At 52.6% G+C, this 23,893-nt stretch overlaps 1 protein-coding gene across 7 annotated transcripts in view; it reads right to left on the bottom strand.

The window, feature by feature from the left end:
- The window catches only part of DYSF (dysferlin), a 107,546-nt gene that overhangs the window by 41,725 nt on the left and 41,928 nt on the right, over positions 1-23,893 (bottom strand). For 4 of the 7 annotated variants that reach the window (XM_076335619.1, XM_076335621.1, XM_076335618.1 and 1 more), the window contains 9 exons: positions 23,334-23,515; positions 22,252-22,392; positions 20,943-20,972; positions 20,314-20,340; positions 16,533-16,634; positions 15,586-15,747; positions 15,223-15,388; positions 14,812-14,885; positions 5,500-5,562 (listed from right to left, as the gene is read on the bottom strand). In XM_076335619.1, coding sequence (XP_076191734.1) covers positions 5,500-5,562; positions 14,812-14,885; positions 15,223-15,388; positions 15,586-15,747; positions 16,533-16,634; positions 20,314-20,340; positions 20,943-20,972; positions 22,252-22,392; positions 23,334-23,515 — 947 coding nt within the window. The remainder of the gene's footprint in view (positions 1-5,499; positions 5,563-14,811; positions 14,886-15,222; positions 15,389-15,585; positions 15,748-16,532; positions 16,635-20,313; positions 20,341-20,942; positions 20,973-22,251; positions 22,393-23,333; positions 23,516-23,893) is intronic. The other 3 variants (XM_076335624.1, XM_076335622.1, XM_076335623.1) reach the window with 1 other exon arrangement.

Raw genomic sequence — 23,893 nt, 5'->3', positions numbered from 1 at the left:
GTATTAGCATCCTCATCTGCTCCAGTGCAAAGGCAGCCTGGTCAGCTCAGCTCATTACCCGACCAAACTAACCCAGCCCAGCCCTGTCCTCCCATGGGCGCAAAACACGCCGGCGGAGAGGCCATGGCAAACAGCTGGGCAACACAAAAATGTCTTTAAACACCGCAGCTGCGCTCCTTGGGGGTTTTCCAACCACATCCTAAATCCCTTTGCTGCTCCGTCTAGCATTGCTCCAGAGGTCAGCATGCCCAGGCAGGAAACTGAGCAGCTCGCTGCTGCAGGAGGCATCCTTGGGGCGGTTCTGCAATGCAACGGCTGCAGTGAAGCCCACCAGCCACCCACCACCCAAGGAAGGTGCCAGCCATCCCCACGCCGGGGAGGCATGTCAGCCTCCGCTGCCCAACGGGCTCCATCACCTACAAGCGTAGACCAGGAGCAGCTGCAGAAGTGCCCGGGAGGCAGGAAAAAACAAGATTTTCCTGCTAGGAGGCCATGCCCTGCCCAAGGCACTGGGGTGGACATGTCACAAACCGGGCTTGGGATGTCTCATCTGCCAGGCCTTGGGAGCTGGAGGAAGCCTTTTTCATGCTAACAACCTCCCCATGTCCTTGAACTCCAACCTCTTCCCCAAGAGGGACCTGTCTTTGGGTTATCCTTGGGTTAACCTGGTCCTTTCACCTGGTTCCTTCAACCTATCCCAGGGACCTGCAGAAAGCAGCACTGGAGGGAGGAGGAAAAAAACCACATGCATCCACACAGGCAGGCTGCAAGAGGACTTGGCTTATCCTTCCATTAACCCTCAGGGTGAGAACTGTCAGATATTCATAAAGAGAAATTATGCATTTCTGGCTGTTTCACCTTTTTTTTTTTCAACGTACTGTTAATTTTGCTCAGAAGCGGAGAAAACTTTGTTTTCAGTTATTTTTTTCCATCCTGTTCAATCAGCCTACATTTAGCCATGTCCACCCAAAGGCAGCCTCCCACACACCTCCCTGCCATCATTTTTTCTCTGCCCCATGGTTTATGTTTGGGGATGCTTTCCCCCGCAGCCCCAGCCGGTGGAAAGCCAGCTTGCCATGCAGATTGGTCTGGGAGGGTTTTCACCCATCGCCCGTGGCAGTGCCGTGGGCCATCTCCCGAGCGTGCACCAAACACCGGGAGAAAAGACGACGGCAGGAACGCGCCGAGGGGCAACGCTGGGCTGCAGAGCGGGTTGGCGACCGTTTTCAGCAGGAGATATCCAACACCAAGAGCTCTTCCAACTAACAGTAACAGGATAAGCCGTAAAATATGTGCTCCGATTTGGAACTAGCAAACACAGCAAATAACCAATTATTCCAAATAGTTTACAGATTTTGACTTTTTTTTTTTTTTGGCTTGGGTTAGCTTTGCTAACTTGTCATTTGATGGGTTATTTGTATTTCTTACAACCAAAGCATCACAAGCCAAAATAATGGTACGAACAACTGCGTAGAAAGCACCTTATAGTGCTTCTCGGGGGGAACGGGGGCTCCTCGTCACAGTTTCATAGCTCAGAGGTGTCTGAGGGCTCCTCATGAGCTCCTCTCCTCTGGGAGACGCTCATGAACTGCCTGACTCCTGCTACTGCTCCAGCAAGTTAAGCTCGGGGAGAGGAGATCTTGCCAGACCATTTCACAGCTGGGAACGCAGGAGTTGCGTGGGCATTAACCACGTGAGAGGTCCTCTGCAAAGGGTGCTCCACGGCTCTCCTGCAAACCTGGGTCCCTCCACTCCCACCGCCTGCCACCCACGTCGGGGCTTTCACACTAACCCCACGTTTTCACTCAACAGGACTTGGAAGCTCATTTGTACTTCTCAGGAGAAGGAGCCTGTCTGTCCCTTTGAGCCTGAGCCTGAGCAGGTTGGAGGAGACATGGACGAAGACACCCTGCCAAAGGGGATTAGGGCCCTCAAAGCCCCTCGGTGGCCAACAGGTGCTTTGCAAAATGCAACGTATCCTCCCCAAATATACCGTGCTTATTCTTCGCTTGCACGAGCAGCTTTCTGGCAATTCCTAGCTGTTGACATTTTAAAGTGATTCTTCAGAAGCATTTCTGTGTTCTCCTCTTGCCCTCAACAATCAGTAATGCTCTTATTTATTATTAGTACTGCCCTGGCACACAGGGACCCGGCTCGGGATTCGGCTCCCATTGCGCTATGCTCTGTGGAAAAGGAGAAGGATGGGACACTGCCCCAAACAGTTTCCATTTAAATATTGCTCTTAAGGCAGGTATCAAAAACAGGCCAAAGGCACAGAAAGTTTTACAGTCCCTTGTTTGTAAAGGGATCCTGGTGTGACCAGCTCTGGTGCTGGCATCTATACTACATCTACTTGAGCTTTAGTCATGATTCAGCTGACTAAATATAGGCTTTGATCTTAGCAAGAGGTGTATTGCACCTTCTCCTGACAATGTCTATGGGCTCTCCTCTGCCCTGCAGTCCCCTGTGCTTTCCCAAATTAACAACCCTAGGGTCACCAGGATCTTACCCCGAACACTCTCAGGTCGGCTCTGGTGGGCATCGTGGCAGAGACACGGAGGGCGATGGCACCTCCATCCTCGGAGAGCTTCAAGGGGACACTGGCCAAGCCCAGGTGGGGCTCTCAGATGGTTTGACAGTTTGAAAAGGGGATTTACGGGACAACAAAGAGGGGATCTTGCGGAAAATTACAGAGGGGATTTTGTGGATAATTACAAGCAGGGAGGGGGAAATGGCTCATGAAAGAGCTTATTTTGACATTTTAAGAAGTCGTGAGTCTCTATTTCACCCTTTGATCATGATTGAATCACTTGAACTCCAGAGGGGTGAGCCAGGATTTCAGCACGGCGGGAAGGGGACAGATCTGGAGCAGAGAGGTGGGTCTACGAGACATCAGTGCTGCAAAATCGTCTCATTTTGCTTATGACAAAGATTCTCAGGAGGGACAAGAGAGGGGCGAAGGGACAACTCCTGAATTTTTCTAGGAGGACTTTGGCAACAGCTGCACCAGAGGAGTGCGGAGAGAGGCCAGATTAGAAAGGGTTTATGAACTAGGTTATAAACAATTGCAGATTAAGTGCTTGGATTCATGCAGGCTTCAGGCAGAGCCTGAAGCATCAGCTCTGGCAGCCCTGACCTGACATCCCCACCACACTATCACTTCTCCCCAGCCTTTACCCCCCGGGGGGGGTGTAGGTGATTGCTGCCACAGGGAGCAGAGGCGATGGCCATCGCCTTCCTTGGAGGCTCTCCGGGTCCCCCTGGCAATGCCTGCCCCGTTTTCCAGAGCTGTTTGTGGGTCTGGGGTTTTTCAAGGTTTTCTCAGCACGCTGAGGCCACGCTGCTGGGGAGGCAGATAACCCACATGCTCGAGGTGAAGGGAAAAAATAACTCCTGTGGACTCCACCAAGGAGACGGGCAGACTGATCTGCGAGCTCAGCTCTCCACGAAGGGCAAGCCCACGATCTCCCATCACGCTCCCCCTCCTCCGGGTCATTAACACCACGGTTGGAGGCAGAACCTGGCGAAGTTCAGGAGCTCCCTCCCACACTCCACACCGGGCTGGATTTTTTTGGCTGTAAAAGCTTTTTTCCTAATATTTAACCAGCTGCAGCCCCTATGCCTCATTCCACAGCTCCTGCTTTCGTGCGAAGCTCCCCAGCTATAAAGGAGAAGGAGACGGGAAGGAAGACATGCACGGGCCATCGCAGTGACACGCTTTCCAAAACAGGATGGTTTCCCCCGGGAGGCGTCAGCAGCTCTCCACGACGTGAGGTTTATTATATTTAATCACATTCTTGTAGGGTCCCGGTGAAGGCCAGGAGAATGGGTTTATTACTGCCTAATATTCTGTTGCTTTTATTTTAAATTAATGGTTTGCAGCTTTTTTCTTTTTATTTTTCTTTTTTTTTTTTTTTTGGTAAAATTTTATTTGAACTAAACCAAAAACATATTCACGTAAATTAAAGATGCTGATGAACAGAGGGAGGGGGGAGGCTATTTACGGAGCTTTTGTCTCCATACTCCGCACCCCAGCACAGGCACCCATCTGCCTTCACTGTGCGACGAAGGAAGCCGCATCAGCGAACAACGTTTTGTGGGTGCAAAGGATAAACGAGGTACTGGAGAGATGCATGTAGGGCCAACAAAGCACATACCTCTATATTACGGAGAGACAGGCTGGACGTTAAACATGCCTCCAACCCTATGCCAAGACCTACAAAGATGCCCATCAGGGGCTTCTGCATGCAAAAGCTACAGCTGCCATGAAGCTGCAACCCACCTCTTACTCGTGTGCTCTGCTTGCTCGATTTTTACTCTATTTTCAGCAAGTGAAAGCCCAATTTATCTTTCCTTCCATCCCACATGGTCAGACCTCAAAGGGAGACTATTCCTCCCAAAGGCACAGCATAAATAACACCTCTGAGCTGACCTTCTTCCAAAGGTCTGGGCTGACTCATCGGTGTTTTACACGCCAGGGCTGCAGTTCGCGGGCACTGCTCCGGCTTCAGCCAGTGGGAAGGAGTCGCTGTTTATCGCAGCGAGGAAGCGGAAAGCAACGCAACTAATTCTGGCCTGAAACACAGGGGAGAAACGTGCACGGCTCTTGGGGGGAACAGCCCCTGTCCTGTAACTCATGGGCCTGTATCAAGAGGGATCTAAGAGGGGTGAAGAGCCCCAGGGTCGCAACCCTGCTAGGGATGAATTTGGGGCATGGAGAAGAATTGCTCCTCTGGAGTGTCAGCCCCGAGAAAGCAAAGCAGCTTCACTGCCCTTCTTACAAAACCCAGGAACATCCCAAACATCTGATTTTCTTATGAAAAATGAAGGGAGCAGGAGACACTTTGCAAGGAGGGATCTGTCACTGCTCGGGTGCTGCCTGGCATCTCCCTCATCCCCACGCTTTGAGGGCACCAGGCTGTATACCTGCAAGAACCAGGACTGTGCAAAGTCCTGCTGATGAGATGAAACCTCCCTTGGGGTGAAACCCTCCTCCTCGTGGAAGGCCGACACCTTCTTAGTTCAACTTATACCAACGTGATGCCTAGGACTCGTCACGGTCCCTGAGCTAGGACATGGAGGAGCACAGGAGTCCCATCAAGTCCTCAAACATGCCACTGCAGCCACCCAGGACACACCATCTCCACCGAGCTACCAGGCTCTGCTGGTGTGCACAGAGAAGCCAGAGGCTGTTGGGAAGACACCTGACCTCGAGCACATATGTAATTCTGCCGGCTCCGCAAGCTCGAGAGGGGGGAAGCTGCCTCATCCCTCTTCCCAAAACCAACCTCGTTTTCTTTGGCGTGAAGGAAAACGATTGCTGAAATGCACACACACCTGTAGCAAGATGAAATTCCCATTTTTCTAGGACAGCGAGGGGATCTTTCACAAAAAGAAATGCCTCAATTTTTGCAGATCTTTAAATATATATATATGCACATATATCATTGATAAAACCCATTAATCAAGCAAGTAAGTTAGAAATTAAGCAATACATACATGAGGCTGGGCCCAAGAAGCTGGTATGTTAATTAATGCTGAGCTGGTCATACCCTCCGCAAGCTACAAATTAAAATGATTGGTTATCAATGGGGTTAGAGAAACACTGTTTAACATACATCAGCAAAAGCACAATTTAGGAGAAATAAAATGAATGAACTCGAACAGTGCCGCCTTCCCCCTCCCCTGGGTTATAAGGCTGAGGTCTCCCCGGACGAGGCATCCTTGGCACGAGAGCAGGGTTTGGGTTTTCATTGGTGTTCATCAAATGGGACTGGGTTTGGATGGTTGCAGAGAATAAATGGGGTATTAAAGGTAAACTGCAGCAAAAAAAAACCCACGTTACAGAAAAGCTGTTGATATTTCTCAGCACAGGACAGCATCTCCTCCTGCGGACGCTGAGGGCTTGCAAACGCAGCGAGGCAAGCTTATCGCAGGAGCCAGGGAGGGATCTGACCCAGGCTGTTTTTAACAGAAGGGGATTAAGAGAGCTCAGGATGAAGGGCTGGTACAAACAAAACGCCGAGCACAAGCGCAGCTTGTCCTTGGCAAACCAAGAGCTGCCGTCACCTACCCCTGCCCTGGGCAGCAAGCAGCAGCTCTGCCGCTGTCTTGCAAGGTGTGTTTCCTTCGAGATGGAGAAGGGGGAGAAATGAGATGTTCGCACCAGGAAATAGCTGGTTTTGAGCATCAGGCCAAGCCCGACAGCGGTCCCCCTTCTCGACAGCTCAGGCTGGTCCCCGAACACACTGCTTTTCACCCCGTCGAACCAGACCTGCATCAGACCTTGGGTCAAGCTGAAAACACCGAATTTACAGCTGCTTCATGGGGGAAAGATTTCCCCAGGCTCAGTTCCCACTAGGACACCCATGGAACTCTCGGAGGCTAGTGGGAGACAGCCTCTCCATGACTATTTTATCAGAAGAAGCAAATATCTGCTCATCCCTTGGGGCTGCAGAGGGACCTCATGGTTGTCCTTCCTGCTCTGCTTCCAATGGGGATGAGGACCCAGGAAAGAGCACGGAGAACAAGGGGAGGCTGCGGGTGCAGAGCAGGCAGGAATACCGGCAGATCCACACCTGGCTCGCCCAAGAAATCCCACAGCCACTTGTGCACGCTCAGCCCTTGCAAAACCCTACTCCGTGCGCGTCTCCCAGAGAAGCAGACTAGAAGGGCTTAGCCCCGGAGACCTTGCTACAGAAAAATTGCTTTTCTATGAGTTTTAGGAGCTTCTTTTCTTTGCATTTGGTAACCATGATGTTTGCAGTTCATGTGCGCACAGACTTGTTTTAAACAGACCTCGGGCTGAACTTCTCATCCCACTTGGACGAGATGGGCAACACACACAGCAACCTCAGAGCAGAGGGGTTTTGCGTCTGTTTGTTTTCTCTATTTCAGATGAGGACAACAAAGTGATCCTTTGTTCCAGTCGTCCATCAGAGGAGGGACCAAAGCCAGGCTTGGCAAGGAGGGAGAAAGGCTTTGGAGCCACACAATGAAACACACCCATGCACACATGCACGGGCAGGAACAATCCTGGCTCCTGCTTCCAAGGTCACCACTGGAAGAGCAAGCGGTACGGAGACTGCGGCCCCGGGCATGGGCTCCTGGCCTGGGATCCATCCTCTTTTCTAGGGAGAAGAGGTAGGATGGCCTTTGCAGACTGGGACTCCTTCACCCTCCAAACCTGGCCCTGGAGGGGAGCAGAGTGGGGTGGAGGGAGCCCGATGGTTGCGGGGTGTCAGACCACCTAAGCAAAAGTCACCCCAACTCATGTCCGACAACAGGAGAGGGTGAGCATGGGAGGAACAGCATCCAGGGCCAAAATTCAGAGGTTAGGGAGGGAGATGGTGGAAATTTTGGTTTGGCTTTCCAGGAACAAGCTCCCTCCTCCTCCACTCCCCAAACAAAGGGCAAAAGTGAAAGACAAACAAACAAACAGAGAAGAACTAATCTGGGGTCAAACTGAATAATTCAATTCATTGCAGGGTGTTTTGTTTGCGAAATGTTTGTTTCAGTAAAGAAATGTCAGAGTCTTCTACTTTGAAACCGCTGCAGCACAGTGTTTTGGCTTTGCCATGTCCCTCTCTCCCTCTCATCCTTTCACCTCCCACTTAAACTGTTCCCCGAGTTTGATCCGAGCTTGCAGATGCTTTCAATAGCCTTCAAACTGCCCCAGGGAACAAAGTATTTATTGCAGAGCTGGGGTCCCTCCAGCCGCAAACCTCTGTCTCACTCCTTCCTCCGACGCAGCCCCAGGCAGCTGCAGGGACCTCTGCAGCCCCCGTGCCGCTCCACCACTGCTGAGGAGCAGCCCCCGAGCAGCAAATGCTGTGTACACCCCTATAAAAGCGTGTGTGTCCCCATCCATAGCTTTTGTCCCCAAAAGGCCGATTTGAGCAGGTTTCCTAACACCGTGATGAAGTCCCTGCAAGGTCTGGGAGAGCCGCAGCCCCGCAGAGCCCCATCGACCTCAGTGTCTCCCGGGAGGGAAAAGCTGAGCCGCTCCACCCGTACCAGCCTCGGGAGCACCGCAGGAAACCCGGCTCATTACTTCTGTTGCCCGCAACTATTTTTGAGGAAGAAGGCCCTGCCTTCAGGTCTGGAGACATTGCTAGGGAAATATTTTTCTGACCTTTGCTGGACATTTAAAAAACAAAAATTACATAATGCAATATTGTGGTGTCATTTATTTTGGTTAAAGGAAAGTCAAACATGAGCAAGAGCTCACCTCACTTCACTTTGCAACCTAAGGCTGAAGGACCTCATTTTGGTGAGGCCAGAGGTGCCCCCCTTTACCCACCCCTCCCTCACTCATTACCACAGCCCTCCTCTTCCTCACAGGCATCCTCAGAGGCCAGAAGGTCACTCACCTCTGTCCTCTGCACCCGCTGCCCATAAATACCTTCCTGGATGCTTTGCTAATTGTTGGACCAAGCCTGAGTCCCCTAATGACGAGGTCTGCACACAGGAACGGGGAGGTGGGCTGCCTTTTCTTACAGACAGATCTACTTCTGCACATCCCAGCCAAAAGCTGCCTGGGGGAGCAAGTATCAAGAAGGAAAAGATTCCCGGGATCACCTGCAGGCAACACTCGGGAAGGGCTTTTGAACAGGCAGCCCATGGGGCAAGCTTTGGGGATCTCGCAGAGAATCAGCTGTCAGCAACTTCTCCGCCCCAACACCAACCAGGACGATGGCTTCCTCCCCACCGGGACTCAGACCGGGATGCTCCGTGCCCGTGGCTCCGGCAGCACAAAGGGAGGGACCGACGCTGCCGGAAGATGCATCTTCCCCCATCTGCAGCCCCAAACCCAGTAACTGCTCTCCTTGCTCTGCAACATCTCCAGGGTGGTGACAGGCCCTCACCTCCACCGAGAAGCAAACAGTGGCAGAGAAACGCTGAGGATCCGGCTGCCAACAACCCTCTGTTCCCTGACGGGGCCCCCATTTTCTGGTTGTCACCTTCCAAAAATGCCTCTTTTGCCTCCAGGTCAGTAAGAAACCTCATTTACTCCTGCCAGACGAGAGCCTGGCTACCAGGGCCACCAAGGGCCACCTCCGGGTCACAGAGCTCTAGCTCTAGCAGAGTCACGTCCCCGCTGCTGGGGGCACACCAGGTCCCTGTGATGGATCCCAACCTGCTGCGGACATTACAGCGGTCCTAATTTTCAAAGCAAGTAGTGGATGGAGAGCCAGCTGTACCGAGGATGAAACATTGATCCATGTACCCCTCCATGGTCTATGAGTCTCCACTGAGACAAGGAGCACCCCAAAGTCTTGGGTAAGAACTTCAGAGCCAGGGAAAGAGCGTTTTCCCATGAATTTGGGTAGAAAGCACACAAATTTCCAAAGAAGGATGAGTAGCAGGGTGCAATTCAAAAGACAGATAGACAGACCTGGATCTGGCATGCCGTCAGAAGTGCCTACAGCTTCTGCAGGAGCGCTCAGGTATTGCACTGAGTTTAAAAACTGGTAAAGAGCAGAAAGTGTGTTTGGACAAGAGCATCCAGAGCAAAGCTTTGGAAAGGATGGGAGTTGGAGGAGGGTCAGCGACTGCTACTTTCCTTCGTCCCATCACAACCTCCTCACGGGGAACCCGCCAGCCCGGCCCTGAGTGAGTACGGGCATCTGAAATGGGTCCCCTTGGCCCTTGGTGCAGCTCTCCCTCGCCCCACTCCTGCTTGGAGCTGCTTGTGCCGGGGTGGGAGGAGATGGGGGGAGCAGGGCCAGATCCTGTGGCCCCTGCGGTGACAGGGTGCGGCTCACGGAGCGACGGTTTCCCCACGATGCACGGCCACATCTGAGGAGCGGATTAATTCTTGTTTGCAATTTAAACAGCTCCGCTGTGCCAGGGCACTGCGTACACACAATAACAGAGCCTCCGGCCTCACTCCAAATTAGCCTAACGAAGAGCAGGTTTCAGGACAGGCTCGGAGGAGAAGCGGGCTGCCCCTCTCCTCCCACCTCTCCCGTCACCTTCTGCCATCTTTGACCGCTCTGTGGACACGATCGACACCCAGCGTGGTGCTGAGCTGCACGTTCAAGAGGTCCCTGCATACCACGATACTGCTCTGCCTCCCAAACTACCCCAAAATACCCCAAACTACCCTGCCCAGCTGCCTTTGCCTCTGGGTCAGCATCTCCAAGAGGTCCCCTGGCGATGGACGTGGCCAAAGCACCACCTCAGCAGCGATGGAGGTTTGCACCTTTGGTTCCTCAAATGCAGGTGTAAATGGGATGATCCAGCATGGGGAATCAATAGGAAAACTCCCACCAGCAGCCACGGTGATAGACTTGGACTTCCAGGACCATGCCTGGTCCCTGCTGCTAGCTGTACCCCAAACACGGTGGCCTGATAAAAGTCAATCCAGACACCTACATCTTGGTTCGTTCAGTGCACGCATGTCTACACAGCACCTATGATCTCTGGCTTGCACGTCCCATGCCACCAACAAGCGTGTTCACGGTTAACGCTGGTCAAAAGATGGGGAAAAAAAAAAAAAAGCTTTGAAGGACAATTTTTCATTTTCTTTTCCAAACTAACTGCAATAAAAAAGGCGGAAGCCAAAAGAATTTTGAAATTCTGCCATTTTTGGAGCGCAAACGTAAGAAGAGTGTGAGCCCCGGGTTTCTCTTTCTTGCCTTGCCCTCACCTCCAGGTGCAACAAAACCTGGGGAAAACAGGGAAACGGTGAATGGGTCTCGGGGGGAAGCACTGAAAGTGAATGAAGTGCTACAAAATTAACACGAAAAACATTCTTGATTTTTCGCCACTAGAAAGTGCCCAAAGAAAAGAAAAATCTGTAAAGAAGATGCCTTTTCATTAAAAAGCCGTGGCAATCTGATCAGAGCATTTCAAGCAACAGCGGGCACAGCCCTCTCTGCACCCAGCAGAGCCTTCGCCTGCGGCTCTCGTAAAGGATATTTATGGGAGGAAATTTTCCTCCCCTCACCTCCCTCAAAAAAGCAGCCACTGGCTTAATAAACCGCTGGCAAAACAAAGCAGGGGAATTTCCATTAAGCAGAGTAAAAGGGTAATTAGCGACTGGGCTGAAAGGGCCTGCCTCGTCCTGCGTTGCAGCAGCCAGCCCAAGCCCCAGGTCTGCTGGCACCCCGCGAGGAAGCAAATTTGGGTCAAAACCCTGGTTTCCCAGAGGGAATTGCATTTCCTTCTCGTTACCTCCACCAAAGCCACAGGAGAAGGAGCAGGAGCAACTGCGGGTCTGGAGTGACCCCGGCAAAGGCACAGAAAAATCAGGGGTGGGAAACAGCGCTGGCAGATGAGGGTCAGAGGAAAGGAAAGATTTTGTAACAGCAGTTGCATTTAACAAATGGTTTTGCCGTCAGAAAAAGGCAGCAGAGGGACGGCGTGGAGACGGTCCTGACAATCTCGAAGAGCAGTATTGCACGTCGGACGTGCTGCAGGTTGTTATTTTGCCACACAGCATCATTTTTCTCAAAATTGACCAAAAAAAAAAAAGAAAGGGGGAGAGTTTAAACTGTAGATTTCAGAATATGCCAAAAAAAAAAAAAAAAAATCAGTCAAACCAAACTGAAAGTTGGGTAGATTTTTCTATCAAAAAATAAGAAATTATGCCTTTGCAGCTTGCTGGAGTTGCAGACGCAAAACCAGTCCACCCGTCGCTGCCCCATCTGTGGTTGTGGGTCAGGAGGGGGGGCCAGAAAAACCCTCTGTTGGGGGTCTTATCCTGCGGCTAAAGCAAACTCCACCTGGCATCTGCCACCAGGCAGCACCTTCCCGTCCTTCACGCACGCTCCCAGCCCTTGAATTAGGTCTGTGCCTGCCACCGTGGGAGAAGCAAACCCGTCCTTGGGTGCCTTGACCCTTCCCTGGGGACCCGTCCCACCCACAGCTGGCTCTGCAGAGGGTCTCGCAGCCTTGGGGGAGGCACTGGGTGCCACCGGCTTCCTTGGTGCAGCAAAGAGACATCGCTTGCCCAGCATCACGCAGCTAATAAGAGGTAAAGTCAGGACCTGCACCCCAACTCTCCTACCCACGTTATTCCCTGACTGCACTTTTCTCCAAGCGTTTTCTGCGCTAGGCGAGAAAAAGGGGGTTGTTTTTTTATTTGCAGAAGCGAAGGTTCCCTTTCCAAGACTCGTTTTGGTGTGGTTTTTGCAGACATGCTCCAGTTACTTTACTGATACAAGACGAAGCACAATTGTAAATTATTAAGACAAACCCACAAATGGCAGGCAAACAGAAAGCCAGTTAGGTTGTCAGTAGTATTTTCTGTCTGGAGTTGCTTTTTCCTTTCAATGACACTTGTTCACTTGGGCCAATGTTTTCAAACTCCACTGTCCAGTTCTTAATCAATACTGAAGCATCTCGGGACAAGATGCCAGCGTCCCAGGGAGCTGAGCATATGAACGTCCCACCTCTTGGCTGGGGGGGGAACCCGAAAAGCCAGCTCGTTTGACATGCCTCGCTGCAAGGACTGCGGGGTGACCTTGCCTGAGAGCACCAGCCTGGATCTCATCAGTGCTTGGGATAGGTAGGCATGAGCAGGGCCAGCTGCAGGCGAGACCGCAACAGGCTGGAGTCCCACACCCACGGCTTTGGCTGAGCACTGGCCAAAATCTTGATTTTTCCTTAGCCCGAAGCCTGAAAGCCTTGAACTGGGCAGAGGTTGCAGCATGCAACGCACGCTCCTCAGCCGCAGGGAGGACTTGCATGGCACAAACCTAAAGCAGACAACCTAGCACGAGGGATGCAGCAAGGAGAGAGGTGCAGCTCCAGCTCCAGCTCTGAATCTCCAGGGACAGCCTGATGCTGGGACCCCAGTCTGAGCCCACCTTGGGACATGACCGCAGATATCTGGTGGCACTGATCAGTGGATCGTAAAGTCCTCGTGAACAGAAACACTGAGGTGCCACCAAGGAGATGAACAAAGAGCAGAAGCATTGACACCGGAATTATACATCTTGCTTTTATGGGCAGTGAAAGGCAAGGCAAGAGGCATACCTGAGAGGCAGATCTCTTACAGAAAGCTCAGGCTTTTCTAGCCCGAGGCACCATGCAGCACCCACGGCCTTTAAAACAGGGAGGAAGGAAATGCCAGCGCACGTTAAATACACCAAAGGGAAAAGGAGACCATGAAAAGCTCCACCAAATGCGTCTGACGACGCTTTCAGCTGCTCCTGAGCAATCAGGGTCACCTACAGATCTGTGCATCACACACGCACACGTCAGCCCTGGCAGGTCTCTGCCTCAAAGAGGACACATCTGCTGGCAAAGAAACCCAAGGGCCGTAGAAATGCGAAGCACCAGCAGGGCCAGCGTCACCCGCGTGGCCAGACACCTTCCAGCTCTGCTTCAGGAAGGAGGAACAGCAACCCTGGTGGATTGCCCAGCCCGGCCCATCTACAAGGGACAGCTGAGACCCCTCAAACTCATGGCACGTAGAAGCTTGCTTTCTGCAACAGCATCAACACATTCCTCCTTCACTGACCCTGCTAAAACATGTCCAGTTCCCACCACCATGGGATACTCTGCAATCACAGTCCCCACCATGACCCTCTGCAGAGTAACTGGAGCTGCTGAAAGCAGCAAGTGGGTTTGGAAGCAGCAAAGCATCCTGCAAACAGAGAGCAAAACTGGGGAAAGGAGACCTGGCCGTGTGGTTGTGGTGAGGACGACTGAGCCTCAGGGAACCTTGGCCCAGGCGGCCAAGAAGGCCAATGGCATCCTGGCCTGTATCAGAAATAGTGTGGCCAGCAGGAGCAGGGCAGTGATGGTGCCCCTGTACTCGGCCCTGGTGAGGCCGCACCTCGAACGCTGTGTTCAGTTTTGGGCCCCTCACTCCAAGAAGGACGTCGAGGTGCTGGAGCGTGTCCAGAGAAGGGCAACGAGGCTGGTGAGGGGTCTGGAGAACAAGTCTGATGAGGAGCGGCTGAGGGAACTGGGGTTGTTTAGCCTGGAGAAAAGGAGGCTGAGGGGAGACCTCATCGCTCTCTACAACCACCTGCAAGGAGGTTGTAGCGAGGTGGGTGTCGGTCTCTTCTCCCAAGTAACAAGCGGTAGGACGAGAGGAAACGGCCTCAAGTTGCGCCAGGGGAGGTTTAGATTGGACGTGAGGAAAAATGTCTTTACTGAAAGAGTGGTTAAACATTGGAAGAGGCTGCCCAGGGAAGTGGTGGAGTCCCCATCCCTGGAGGTATTTAAAAGACGTGTAGATGAGGCGCTTAGGGCCATGGTGTAGTGGGCATGGTGGTGTTGGGTCGACGGTGGGACTCGATGATCTTAGAGGTCTTTTCCAACCTTAATGATTCTATGATTCTAACCTTTGCTTCCAAGCATGACCTTGGGCAAACTGTCCCATCTGCCAACATCAGTGCACCCTGTCCAGTGCTGGGGTGAGCCCCCTCAAGGCTGTCAGCTCTTCGGGGCAGAGAGTGTCACTTCCAAGAGAGCATCCCGCACAGCAGAGCCCTAAGGGGATGACTGCAAACCTTTTTCAGCCTCAGACCAAACCATACATTTGAGGAAGAGACGCTGGAGGGAAGAGCCTGGCATGGAGAGCGTTGTCTCTCCCCCAGAAAAGCAAATTTGATGCCTCATATTAAACGTAGGGGAGAAGGATGAGTTTGTGGTTGTTCGTTATGGCATGGTGGAGGAGAGGAGGTGAAAACAGAGGTGGAAGCTGCAAAAGGAAGGTTACAACCAGACACGACCTCGTATCAGAGATCTGCATCGGTCTCCACCCCAGCCCTGTACCTGCACAAGTTCCCCCCATATCACGCAAAGTAAGAAACCAGTGTCTTCCCACCACTGCAATTTTTTCCATACCTGAACAGGAATAAGAGGCTCTTTGTCATCGATGTCAATTAGGACGTCATCCCTGGGCGTGAGGCTCACATCATCTGCAATCAGAGCAAACACGAGCATGACCAGGACATCCAGCTGTTAGAAACCCCAAAGCCGAGCCACCTTGGGATCAAGCTCCAGGAGCGTTCTCAACCTTGCCCAGAGCCTTCACACCAGCCAAAGCTCATGTTCACGCGGCTTGGACAGCTTGGCCAAGGGACAGCCCAGCTCACCAACCAACCCCGGAGCTAAACTCCTCCTTGGCACCTCCTGGGCTTTTTGGATCAGACCTACAGCTGAGCTGAGCTAAAAGTAACGTATACAGCGACCCACAGCTCCTCCTGGAGAAGGGCACGGGTGTGCAGCCAGCATGGTCCTCATGGCAGCACGTACCTGAGTGCTCCTGGGGACCGTCCGTCTCCTCTCGGTAGGGGTCACAGTAGAAGTCCTCCAATGAGCGGATGGTGCACTGCCCCACCACAGGCCTTCGGCCGAACGGCCTGTTGTCAATGATTTTGACGATGATGGGGGGGCTGTACAGGCTCTCCTTGGGTAAACGCTGTGGGCAGAGGGGAGGGAACACGTAACTACGCAGGGCAGAGAGGGCAGCTGCTCTGCACCTCCCCAAAAGGAACCGAGGAGAGCAAGACAGAATTAACTTCACCATAGGATGCATTTTTTATGGGACCTCTGGAGGTCCTTCCCAACCAGCTCTCCTATGACCCCACCACTGCAGGGTGGGGACCAGGTGCTCACCACTTCCATGAAGAGCACGCAGACGTCAAAGTTGGGGTTCTTCTTGACATTCTTGATGACGCAGGACTGCACAAGCTGGCCTCCACACTCCACCAGCAGGCTGGGCGAGGTGACGCTGGCTAGCTGGTAGCTCTTGAGGTTCCTCAGCCCCCAGGCCAGGATCTGAAGGGTGAAGGGAACAGACAGCAAAGACTGAGCCAAAGGTCTGCCTCCAGGACTCTCACTGAGCTTCTCAGCAATGGAGGTAAACCTGAAGGTTGGCCCACCATGAAGGAGAGCCACATAGAATCATAGAATCATAGAATCATTGAGGTTGGAAAAGACCTCTAAGATCATCGAGTCCAACCGTCAACCCAACACCACCATGTCCACTAAACCATGGCCCTAAGCGCCTCATCTACACGTCTTTTAAATACCTCCAGGGATGGGGACTCCACCACTTCCCTGGGCAGCCTCTTCCAATGTTTCACCACTCTTTCAGTAAAGAAATTTTTCCTTACATCCAATCTAAACCTCCCCTGCCGCAACTCATGGTAACATCAGCCATGTAGGACAGCTGGTGCTGGGAGAAGCCAGGTCTTACAGCAAGCATTTCTCCGGATGCACCAATACACCAGGTCCACAACTGCTTACCTATTAATGGAGCATCTCTGTTTTGGGCAAGTATCCCAGTGTGAGGCAGACTGTCCTTCTAAAAACCAAGTGTGGTCCAGGGCTGTGCTCTGCCCTAGGACTTGACTGCTTGGTGAGACTTGTTTTCCCAGCAAGACAACGTTTTTTGACTGATAAGCCATGGGCAGAACCAGCTCCCAGCACTGGCGGGACTCTGTATCCACAGAGTCTGGCTTGGATCCCATTTCTGGGTCTCATCCCCTCTGTTAGGGGCACACATTAGGGGTGTTATTCTGTGAGGGGGTGAGCTGCCTCATGTGCTCCCCATCACTCACCTCGATGGCCGTGCGCTGCAGGACCGGTTTGATTCCTTGGGGGACCATGTAAATGTTGGGCTCCCGCTGGGGTGGGGGGTACGGCAGGTCAGAGTCCGCGGACTGCAGGGACCAGAGATGCGAAGGGCACATCAGGTCATGCCGCGATGGCACACCAACCCCATCGCCTCCCCCTCCCCACGCTGTCCTGTCCCCCCCCCCCCAGAGTCTCCTTCTCTCTGCAAAACTCATCTCCCCCCAGAAGTCCAGGACAGCTAGAGAGGGGGAGATGAGGGCTGGGGGAATGAATGTACTTGCAAACTGTTTCTCTCCCTTTAATCTGACCCTGGAAAAGATCAAACATCTACTGCTGAGAGCGATCCCCGAGCCTTTCCCAGGGAACTAAGAGGGATCTGCCCTCCATCAAGCTTCAGCCTCCTTTAAGGAAGGAAGGTATGAAACCGCATCTATCCCACGCCAGGACCACGGTGAGACAGTTATGCAGAGGGATGAGGAGAGGGGACGAAGCAGCAGCAGAGGGTTAATTAGTGAAATACAGCTCCTTGAGCTGGACAGAGCTGTGACCAGCTCCTGAAGAGCAGCAGGCAGTTTAGTGGGGGCAGCGCCGCGGGACGGAGGGTCGGCATCGCCTCCGGATGCAGGAAGGGGTCATTGTTCATTCGTGGCATACAACAGCTCAGCTGTAAACCTTATCTGGCAGCTGCCAAGCTGCCGGCCACAGGACAGGGCTCAGGTAAAGCTGTCTGTGCACCATGTATACAGAAGGAGATTTCCTTCAGGGTGAGACCAAATCTGGACAGCAGGTGAGGGATTCAAAATTTGCCTTCACAGAGGAGGAAAGCAGGGAGCCAGACTTCCACGGCTGCTTGCAGAGGATGGGCTCTGAGCCCTCCCAGCGTTCGGCTTCTTTTTGACCTGCATCTTCGAGTTCAGAGTCACCAAAAAGGCAGGAATGAAAGCAAAACCTCTAAAAATGCAACCCTCAACCAAGGGCAGTTGGAACCAATTTAGGAGACTGGCATTCTTTTCAGGCTGGAGTATTATTGCATTAAATTAAGTGTGTATATGTATTTCAATTATAGGATTGGTTCAGGTTTATATATGCATGTATATAAATGCTATACAACGGGATTTTTCACGGTGGCATGTTAGATATACGAGACGCTAAGCTTTAATTTTCATTGGCAATTGCTGGTGGCTGCTGAATCAAGCTGCTTGTTAGCTGAAGACTTTTGGTAACTCCATTTCGGAACAGATGTCTGGGTTTCCACGCAGGGCAGACAGTAAATCTGGGACAGGCAGTCCCACCTCCCACGGCCCACATGCTTGCAGAAATGGTTAGCGCTAGCAGGGAAAGGGAAGGTTATCTGGGAGGTGAGTGCCTAAGGAGAAGGGAGAGGTGCAGAACATCCCCAGCATCGCTCAGGTGCTCGGCACTTCTGGTAATCCACCTACTTACCCAGAGCCTGAATTTCAGACTCCTAAATGAGACGTTGCACCACCAACATGAGCTGATCCTGCCTTGGGGTAGAGGGATAGACCAAATGGCCCTCAAAGAGCTATCCTCAGCTTTTGTTTGTGATCCATAGCACTTAGATCACATCAAGTTGCCTAAGCACGGACCGAACCAAGAAAAGCTTCAGTCCTCCCTTGTTTAGTGACATATGTTCATTTCTAGCTTTAAATGTGCTTAAGTTGCATTTAAGTTGCATAATAGAGATGCAGAGCTGGAGAAGCCACCTAGCCCATCTCCAAAGCCCAAGGTAGGGTCAAACTCCACACAGCCCCTGTGAGGTGGCTGCACAGCCTGTTCCCAAAAAGGGAGGTTTTTTTCCCTAACAGAGCACCTAAATCTTCACTGATGCAAATACCATGCGTTACACTTCCATATCGTCATTGGACTCAGGATCATTTCTGGCAAATCTGTATGGGAAAAGGGGTAAGCCTTGGGGAAAGAGCTCCTGCCTGCCCCCCATCCTCCCCAGGTTCAACAGCAGCTTTGAAAGCCAACAGTGCGCGCTTGGTTCCTAACACTGCGACGTCTTCAGCAACAGCGCTAGCTGTTTCTAAGTCCTTCTCAACCCCTGCTGCTCTCCTGGTTGTTTTGCAGTGGTTCTCCTGGTTCTCAGCATTAAATATTTCACCAGATGGGACAGAAATGAGCAGTGAGTGGGGACCAGGCAGGCGCAGGGAGGGTTCAGGGTGGTAGTGGTTAACAAGCAATTCCCAGACACAGCTCTCAACCCAGACACAGCAGGCTGGATGGAGGAGACATCCATGAAAAGACCTGTGGGGATCAGCTGGCAGCTGGGATGGTTTGAATGAGACAAGTCAGAGGGAATGAGGGTGGAAGAGAGCTCTGGAGATGATCTAGTCCAACCTTGACATTGGTACAGGGTTGGAAGAGAGATGAGTGAAAGTCAACACAGATCAGACCAGTTAAAACAGTGGCTGGAAACATCTCCCAGTTTGAGCGCACAGCTGGGCCACCTTGTTTCAAGAGGGGCTTAAATCCCAGTGCTTGGAGGGGATCTAGCCCCAAAAGGCTACTGTCATTTGCGCCAAACAGGAATGCAGCAGAAGGAAGTCTGTGCCAGCCTGGCCGTTCGGATACATCATGAGCCTGAATGATGCATGTATGAGCCTGATTCTCCACAAGGCTCGTTATATACTGCTAAGGGCACCAGAGACCTCAGGCTGGCATCACTCTTTTGGATGCCACCTCAGTGGGTTGCTCTGGATGGAGTTGCTGCGGGGCAGGTGGAGCAGGCCAGGCCATGTCTGAAGGAGCTGGTGTCTCTGAGAGTCTCTGTTGGGACTTTGCTTGGTTTCTGGGCAAAGGCAGAGGAACAGAGGAGAGTCAAGTGTTTGAGCATAAAAGGTACCCATTGGAGGAGCCCCTCGTAGAACAAGGCAGGGGTGCAGAGCTGCGGAGTGCCCCATCCAGAAATGGCGGTGGCAAGAAATGGAGGAGAAAGAGCAGAGAGATGGTTATGTTTACACGAGCTCATCCATCTCAGCCCACATGGAGCACAAAGATGAGCCCCACACCATCAGGAAAGGCTGCTTGGGGGGGGGAAACCCATCTTGCAAAGATGTGTTTATCCCATCCAACCTTCCATGGAAATGCGGCCAGGTCTTTGCATGCCCCAGGTCCCTCCTAGCTCATCTCCCAGACTTTGGGGTTAACTGGCTCCTAGGGCCACCACGACACTCAAATAGATATGCCCCTTGTTCAGCTCCCTGCCTTGTGTTTTCCAAGATACCAGCCTACCCTGACACGGCTTGGTGCAGCCTGTGATCTGCTCTGTAGGACGCGCAAGGTCTGGGTAGCAACTTCGACAGGTTGCCCAAGCAGCAGCTTGGGATCCTGATGAGAGTATTTCCTTCAGAGCAACTGGAACAGTCCAGCACATGCCCCGATTCATGGCGAATTCCCCATGAAAAGCTGCAAACTTTTCAACCGGGATTTCAGTTGAGGTCCAGCCAGAGGTCAACCAGCATTTCGGCTTTTGCATGCTTTGTCTGGAAGGGTTGAACACCAGTAGACCTCATGCATGCACATCCCACAAAGGTTAAATATTGCCCGACATGCCCTGCCATCGGGAACGCTTCCTGGGTTAAGCACGGAGCCCATCTACCCTGTCCTGCTGGTGGTCACTCGGGCTACCAAAATCCTGATGCTATCGATTTGACCCATCTGAAAGGAAGTGGCTGCCCCGTGGAGGTACAATTTTAACAATCTCCAAGATGAAGAGACGACTAAATCTTACAGACTCACCTCATCCAGACTGGAGGACAGCTCATTCTGGAGGAGAGAAGGAGCGTACAGAGTTAGAGCAATTCTCATCCATAAGCCCATCCTAGTGCTTATAATTGTAGCTGATACTGAATAGAAAAATGATGCTTTCCAAGTTTCTGCACACCACCATCCCCAGGTTTGAGAAGAAATCAGTGCAGGTGACTTAAAACCATTTGAAATCCAGCATCAGTTAATGCCTTTGCTCAGTCAGGCTGCAGGGCAGGAACACGCTGGAGCAGTTGGAAAGCACAGCCCTTCGTGATGGGAATGCTGAAATTATCACAGGGCAGGAAGGCAATGGTGTGTTTGAGACCTGAGGAATTATATCAGGGATGGGGTACATTCGCCCTGTCAAAAGTGAGCTGCCCCACTCACTCCAGCTGTCTTTACCACCAGCTGAAGGAAACTGGCATCTCTACGTGGGGATTCCTTCATCCCAAGGTAGGATGGACAAATTGCCTGCAGAAGCAGGGTTGCAAACAGAGTGCACTGCAAACCTCTGCAGGAGCAGCTGATGGTGCTGGGACCCAGCAGCTCTGTAGGGGCAGGGGAGGGGACAGTTTGAGGGGCGTAGAGCCTAGGAGCTGCAAACAGGGTCATGGCATTACCTCGAAGCCAGGGACGTGATGGACAGCCGGCTGTGGAGAAAAAACACATACTTTCCATTTGCCCTCCTGGTGCTAACTCAGCTTTATCTGGCAGAGAAACATCAGTCCTCCCATAGCCACACGCTGCCACCCTCCATGCCCAGTGCTGGGCTCCAAAAAGCCTGGGTACGAGGGCAGGGCTCTCCCTCCCGCAAGGAGGCACGAGCAGAGTCTCAAATCCACCCGGCTGCTTTCTGCTAGGATCAAACAAGATCCTTGGAGAGGAGTCCCCTCTCCAAGGTCTTCCCCACCCAGTTCTGAGGGGAGTGAAGAGGAAGGAGGGGCTGCATGCAGATGATTCGGTGCCCCGTCCCGACAGCAGAGGCATCCCCTGATCCCGACCCAGCAGCCCCTCACTGGTGCGGCAAGGCTTGTACCCAGCGCATCCAGCCCCGGCAGCTGCAGCAGCATCATGCACAGAGTGCAGCATCCCTCCAGGAGCAGAGCTGGGGCGTACATCGGAGAGAGGGAGGAGGTAGCTGCGGGACCCCCGTTCCCAATTAGCGCCTCGGGGCTGGGAGGGAGGAACGGGACAGGGAGATTTAGCCTTCCAGTCCACCCAGTTTCCCTGGCATAGAGGCACATCTGGGCTGCAGCCAGGCGCCGCGGCCAGTGGAAAAGCCAGAGACGAGAGAGGCGAAGGGGTGGTGCGTGCAGGGGGACAGGGAGGGTGGGAAAGCACACAAGAGCACACTGGGGAATGATGAGGAGTCTCTCCTGCCCGGGCTGGCTCCGAAGCGCAGCCTCCTTCCCCTGGGGCTCGTTACATGAACAGCCAGCACTGAGTGCGGCAGCTTGCTGCAGGAGCAACCGCCCACTTCGGCTCTCATAAACCCCCTCCGGAAATTAACTCTGAGCGAAGGGTAGCTATCTGGGGCCAAGTGCACCAGGCTCTTCCCGTGGTGCAAAAGTGCCGAGGCTCTGAGCTCAGCACCACAGCCAACCGGGCTGGCAGGGCGCGAGTGGCGCCTCCCGAACCGGTACCCAGCAGCCCAGGCTTTGGTCCGGCACCGAGACTCCTCCCGTTGACTCTGCTAAACGCCTCCCACGCACGCCACTGCGGTGCAGCCAGCGCTGAGCATCATGGCTGGGTCTGCTCGGAGCAGGGGTCCTGGTGAAACCGAGGACAGACAGCTGCAGAGCTGTTGAACCCAGGTGGACATAACCCAGCGCTGAGCAAAGGTTGGATCCTGCCGGGTGCTGAGACACTCCAAGGAAAGAAGCCAGCATTGCAATTAGAGACAGGATCAGGTCCAGATGGGGAGCTCACCTTCTCCCTCTGAATCAGCTCGAAGGCAGCCAGCAGCTCGCCGACATTTCTGTTCGCCTTGATGACCGGGTGCCAGGAGAGCCGTGGCGAGTGCGCCAGGCTGGGCTTGCAAATGCAGCGCCCCATGAACTCATCCGCACCCTGAAAGGCAATCACAGGCACAGGGAGCTTTCTTCCCACCCCACTTCCCGGTGGAGTCCGTCACCACGCACCCACATCTCAGCCGAGACCCTATTACTAACAAATCAGGCTCAATGTCTGAACCATTGTGGGACCAGTTCAGAAAAAACAGATGGTTTTGATGCCCATATAGACTCAAGTTTTCAAACTCCTCCCTTTGATTACTAGGGCTAGAAATGCACCCTTTCTTACGCATTTTGGCTTAAACAGGAGGTGAAATTCCTATAGTATCACACGATTTCCAGAGCAGGAGCTCTGAGTATATCATTAAGTATCGGCAGCTCTTAAAAAGCCCATTCACTGGTCTGCAACGGGATCTTCAGTTGCCTTTGCTGCTTCCTGCTGGTGTCTTCTGGAGGAGGGAGGGCAGAAGGGTTCCTGAGACATTCCTGAGATGTATTCTAAGTGCTTTTCACTCATGCACTGCTCTTACACGCAGTCTGAAATCCATTCTGCTCTTGTGACCGGCTACAGCCCAGTTTTTCTAGGAAGGACTCAAGGTTATCTCACCAGCCCCCCAAATGCCATCACTGCAAGGCACTTTGGACACCTTTGGGCAGCTGAGCAAACGGCAGTGTATCATCCCCTACTTGCACGACTGCTTTAAAACTTTTTTTTTAGTCCCAAGTCCCAAGCTTTTTCCACAAGGAAATACGGTTAATTTGGCCACTCTGCAAAACGCGATGTAGATGCAGCTTTGGTGACTAGACCAGGGCCACCAAGGACATCACTAGCAGAGCTGTTTGCTGAATTTTTGTCTTCTGAGTGTCCGGCTCAATGTCTGAGCCACCCAGAGATGTTACAGCATTGCGCTCCAGAGGGCAGGAGCAATGCCATGCGTTTGTCCCATCTACCCCCGCACACTCACACCATGAAGGTCCAGCTCATGCCGACACACTTACATAGGTGTCGTGGTCATATATTTCCACCACGATGTTGGGAGGGGAGTCAGATACGTTCTGGGGGTCCCCAAAGATCTCTATCTCGTAGAAGATGAGTGTCTGGTCCCAGGTGGGGTTCAAGGTGTTCTTGATCACCACCGTCTTCTGGCTTTGGTGGAGGAAGGAGACAATGGCATAAGGATCTGCAAGGGACATTAGACAAGAGGCAAAGGATGAATCAGAGCTACCTGTCTAGGAAGGAGAAAGCAACTCATAGTCATTCAAGGGCCAGTGGGCTCTGCAGGGAAGACTGTGAACAGGCTGGAGCTGCGGGTCTTTCAGAAACAGCAATGACATTCCCATCATGTCCCAGGCAACTCCAACTGAGAAGAGAATGAGGCCAAGTTCTCCAACACTTATTACACTTATAACACCAGTTATTCGCAGCTCAGGTACTTCCCAAGCTAGGTGTGATGTCTGTATGTTTAGCAACCCTGCAAAGGGGTTGTCTTCTGCAGACTTGCCCTGTTTCTCTTGAACCCACCATATCCTCCAGTGAGGACTCAAAACTGCATGAAGAA

Source organism: Aptenodytes patagonicus, chromosome 4, assembly GCF_965638725.1.
Source record: "Aptenodytes patagonicus chromosome 4, bAptPat1.pri.cur, whole genome shotgun sequence".
Lineage (NCBI taxonomy): Eukaryota > Metazoa > Chordata > Aves > Sphenisciformes > Spheniscidae > Aptenodytes > Aptenodytes patagonicus.
This window is presented reverse-complemented; position numbering and strand designations above follow the sequence as displayed.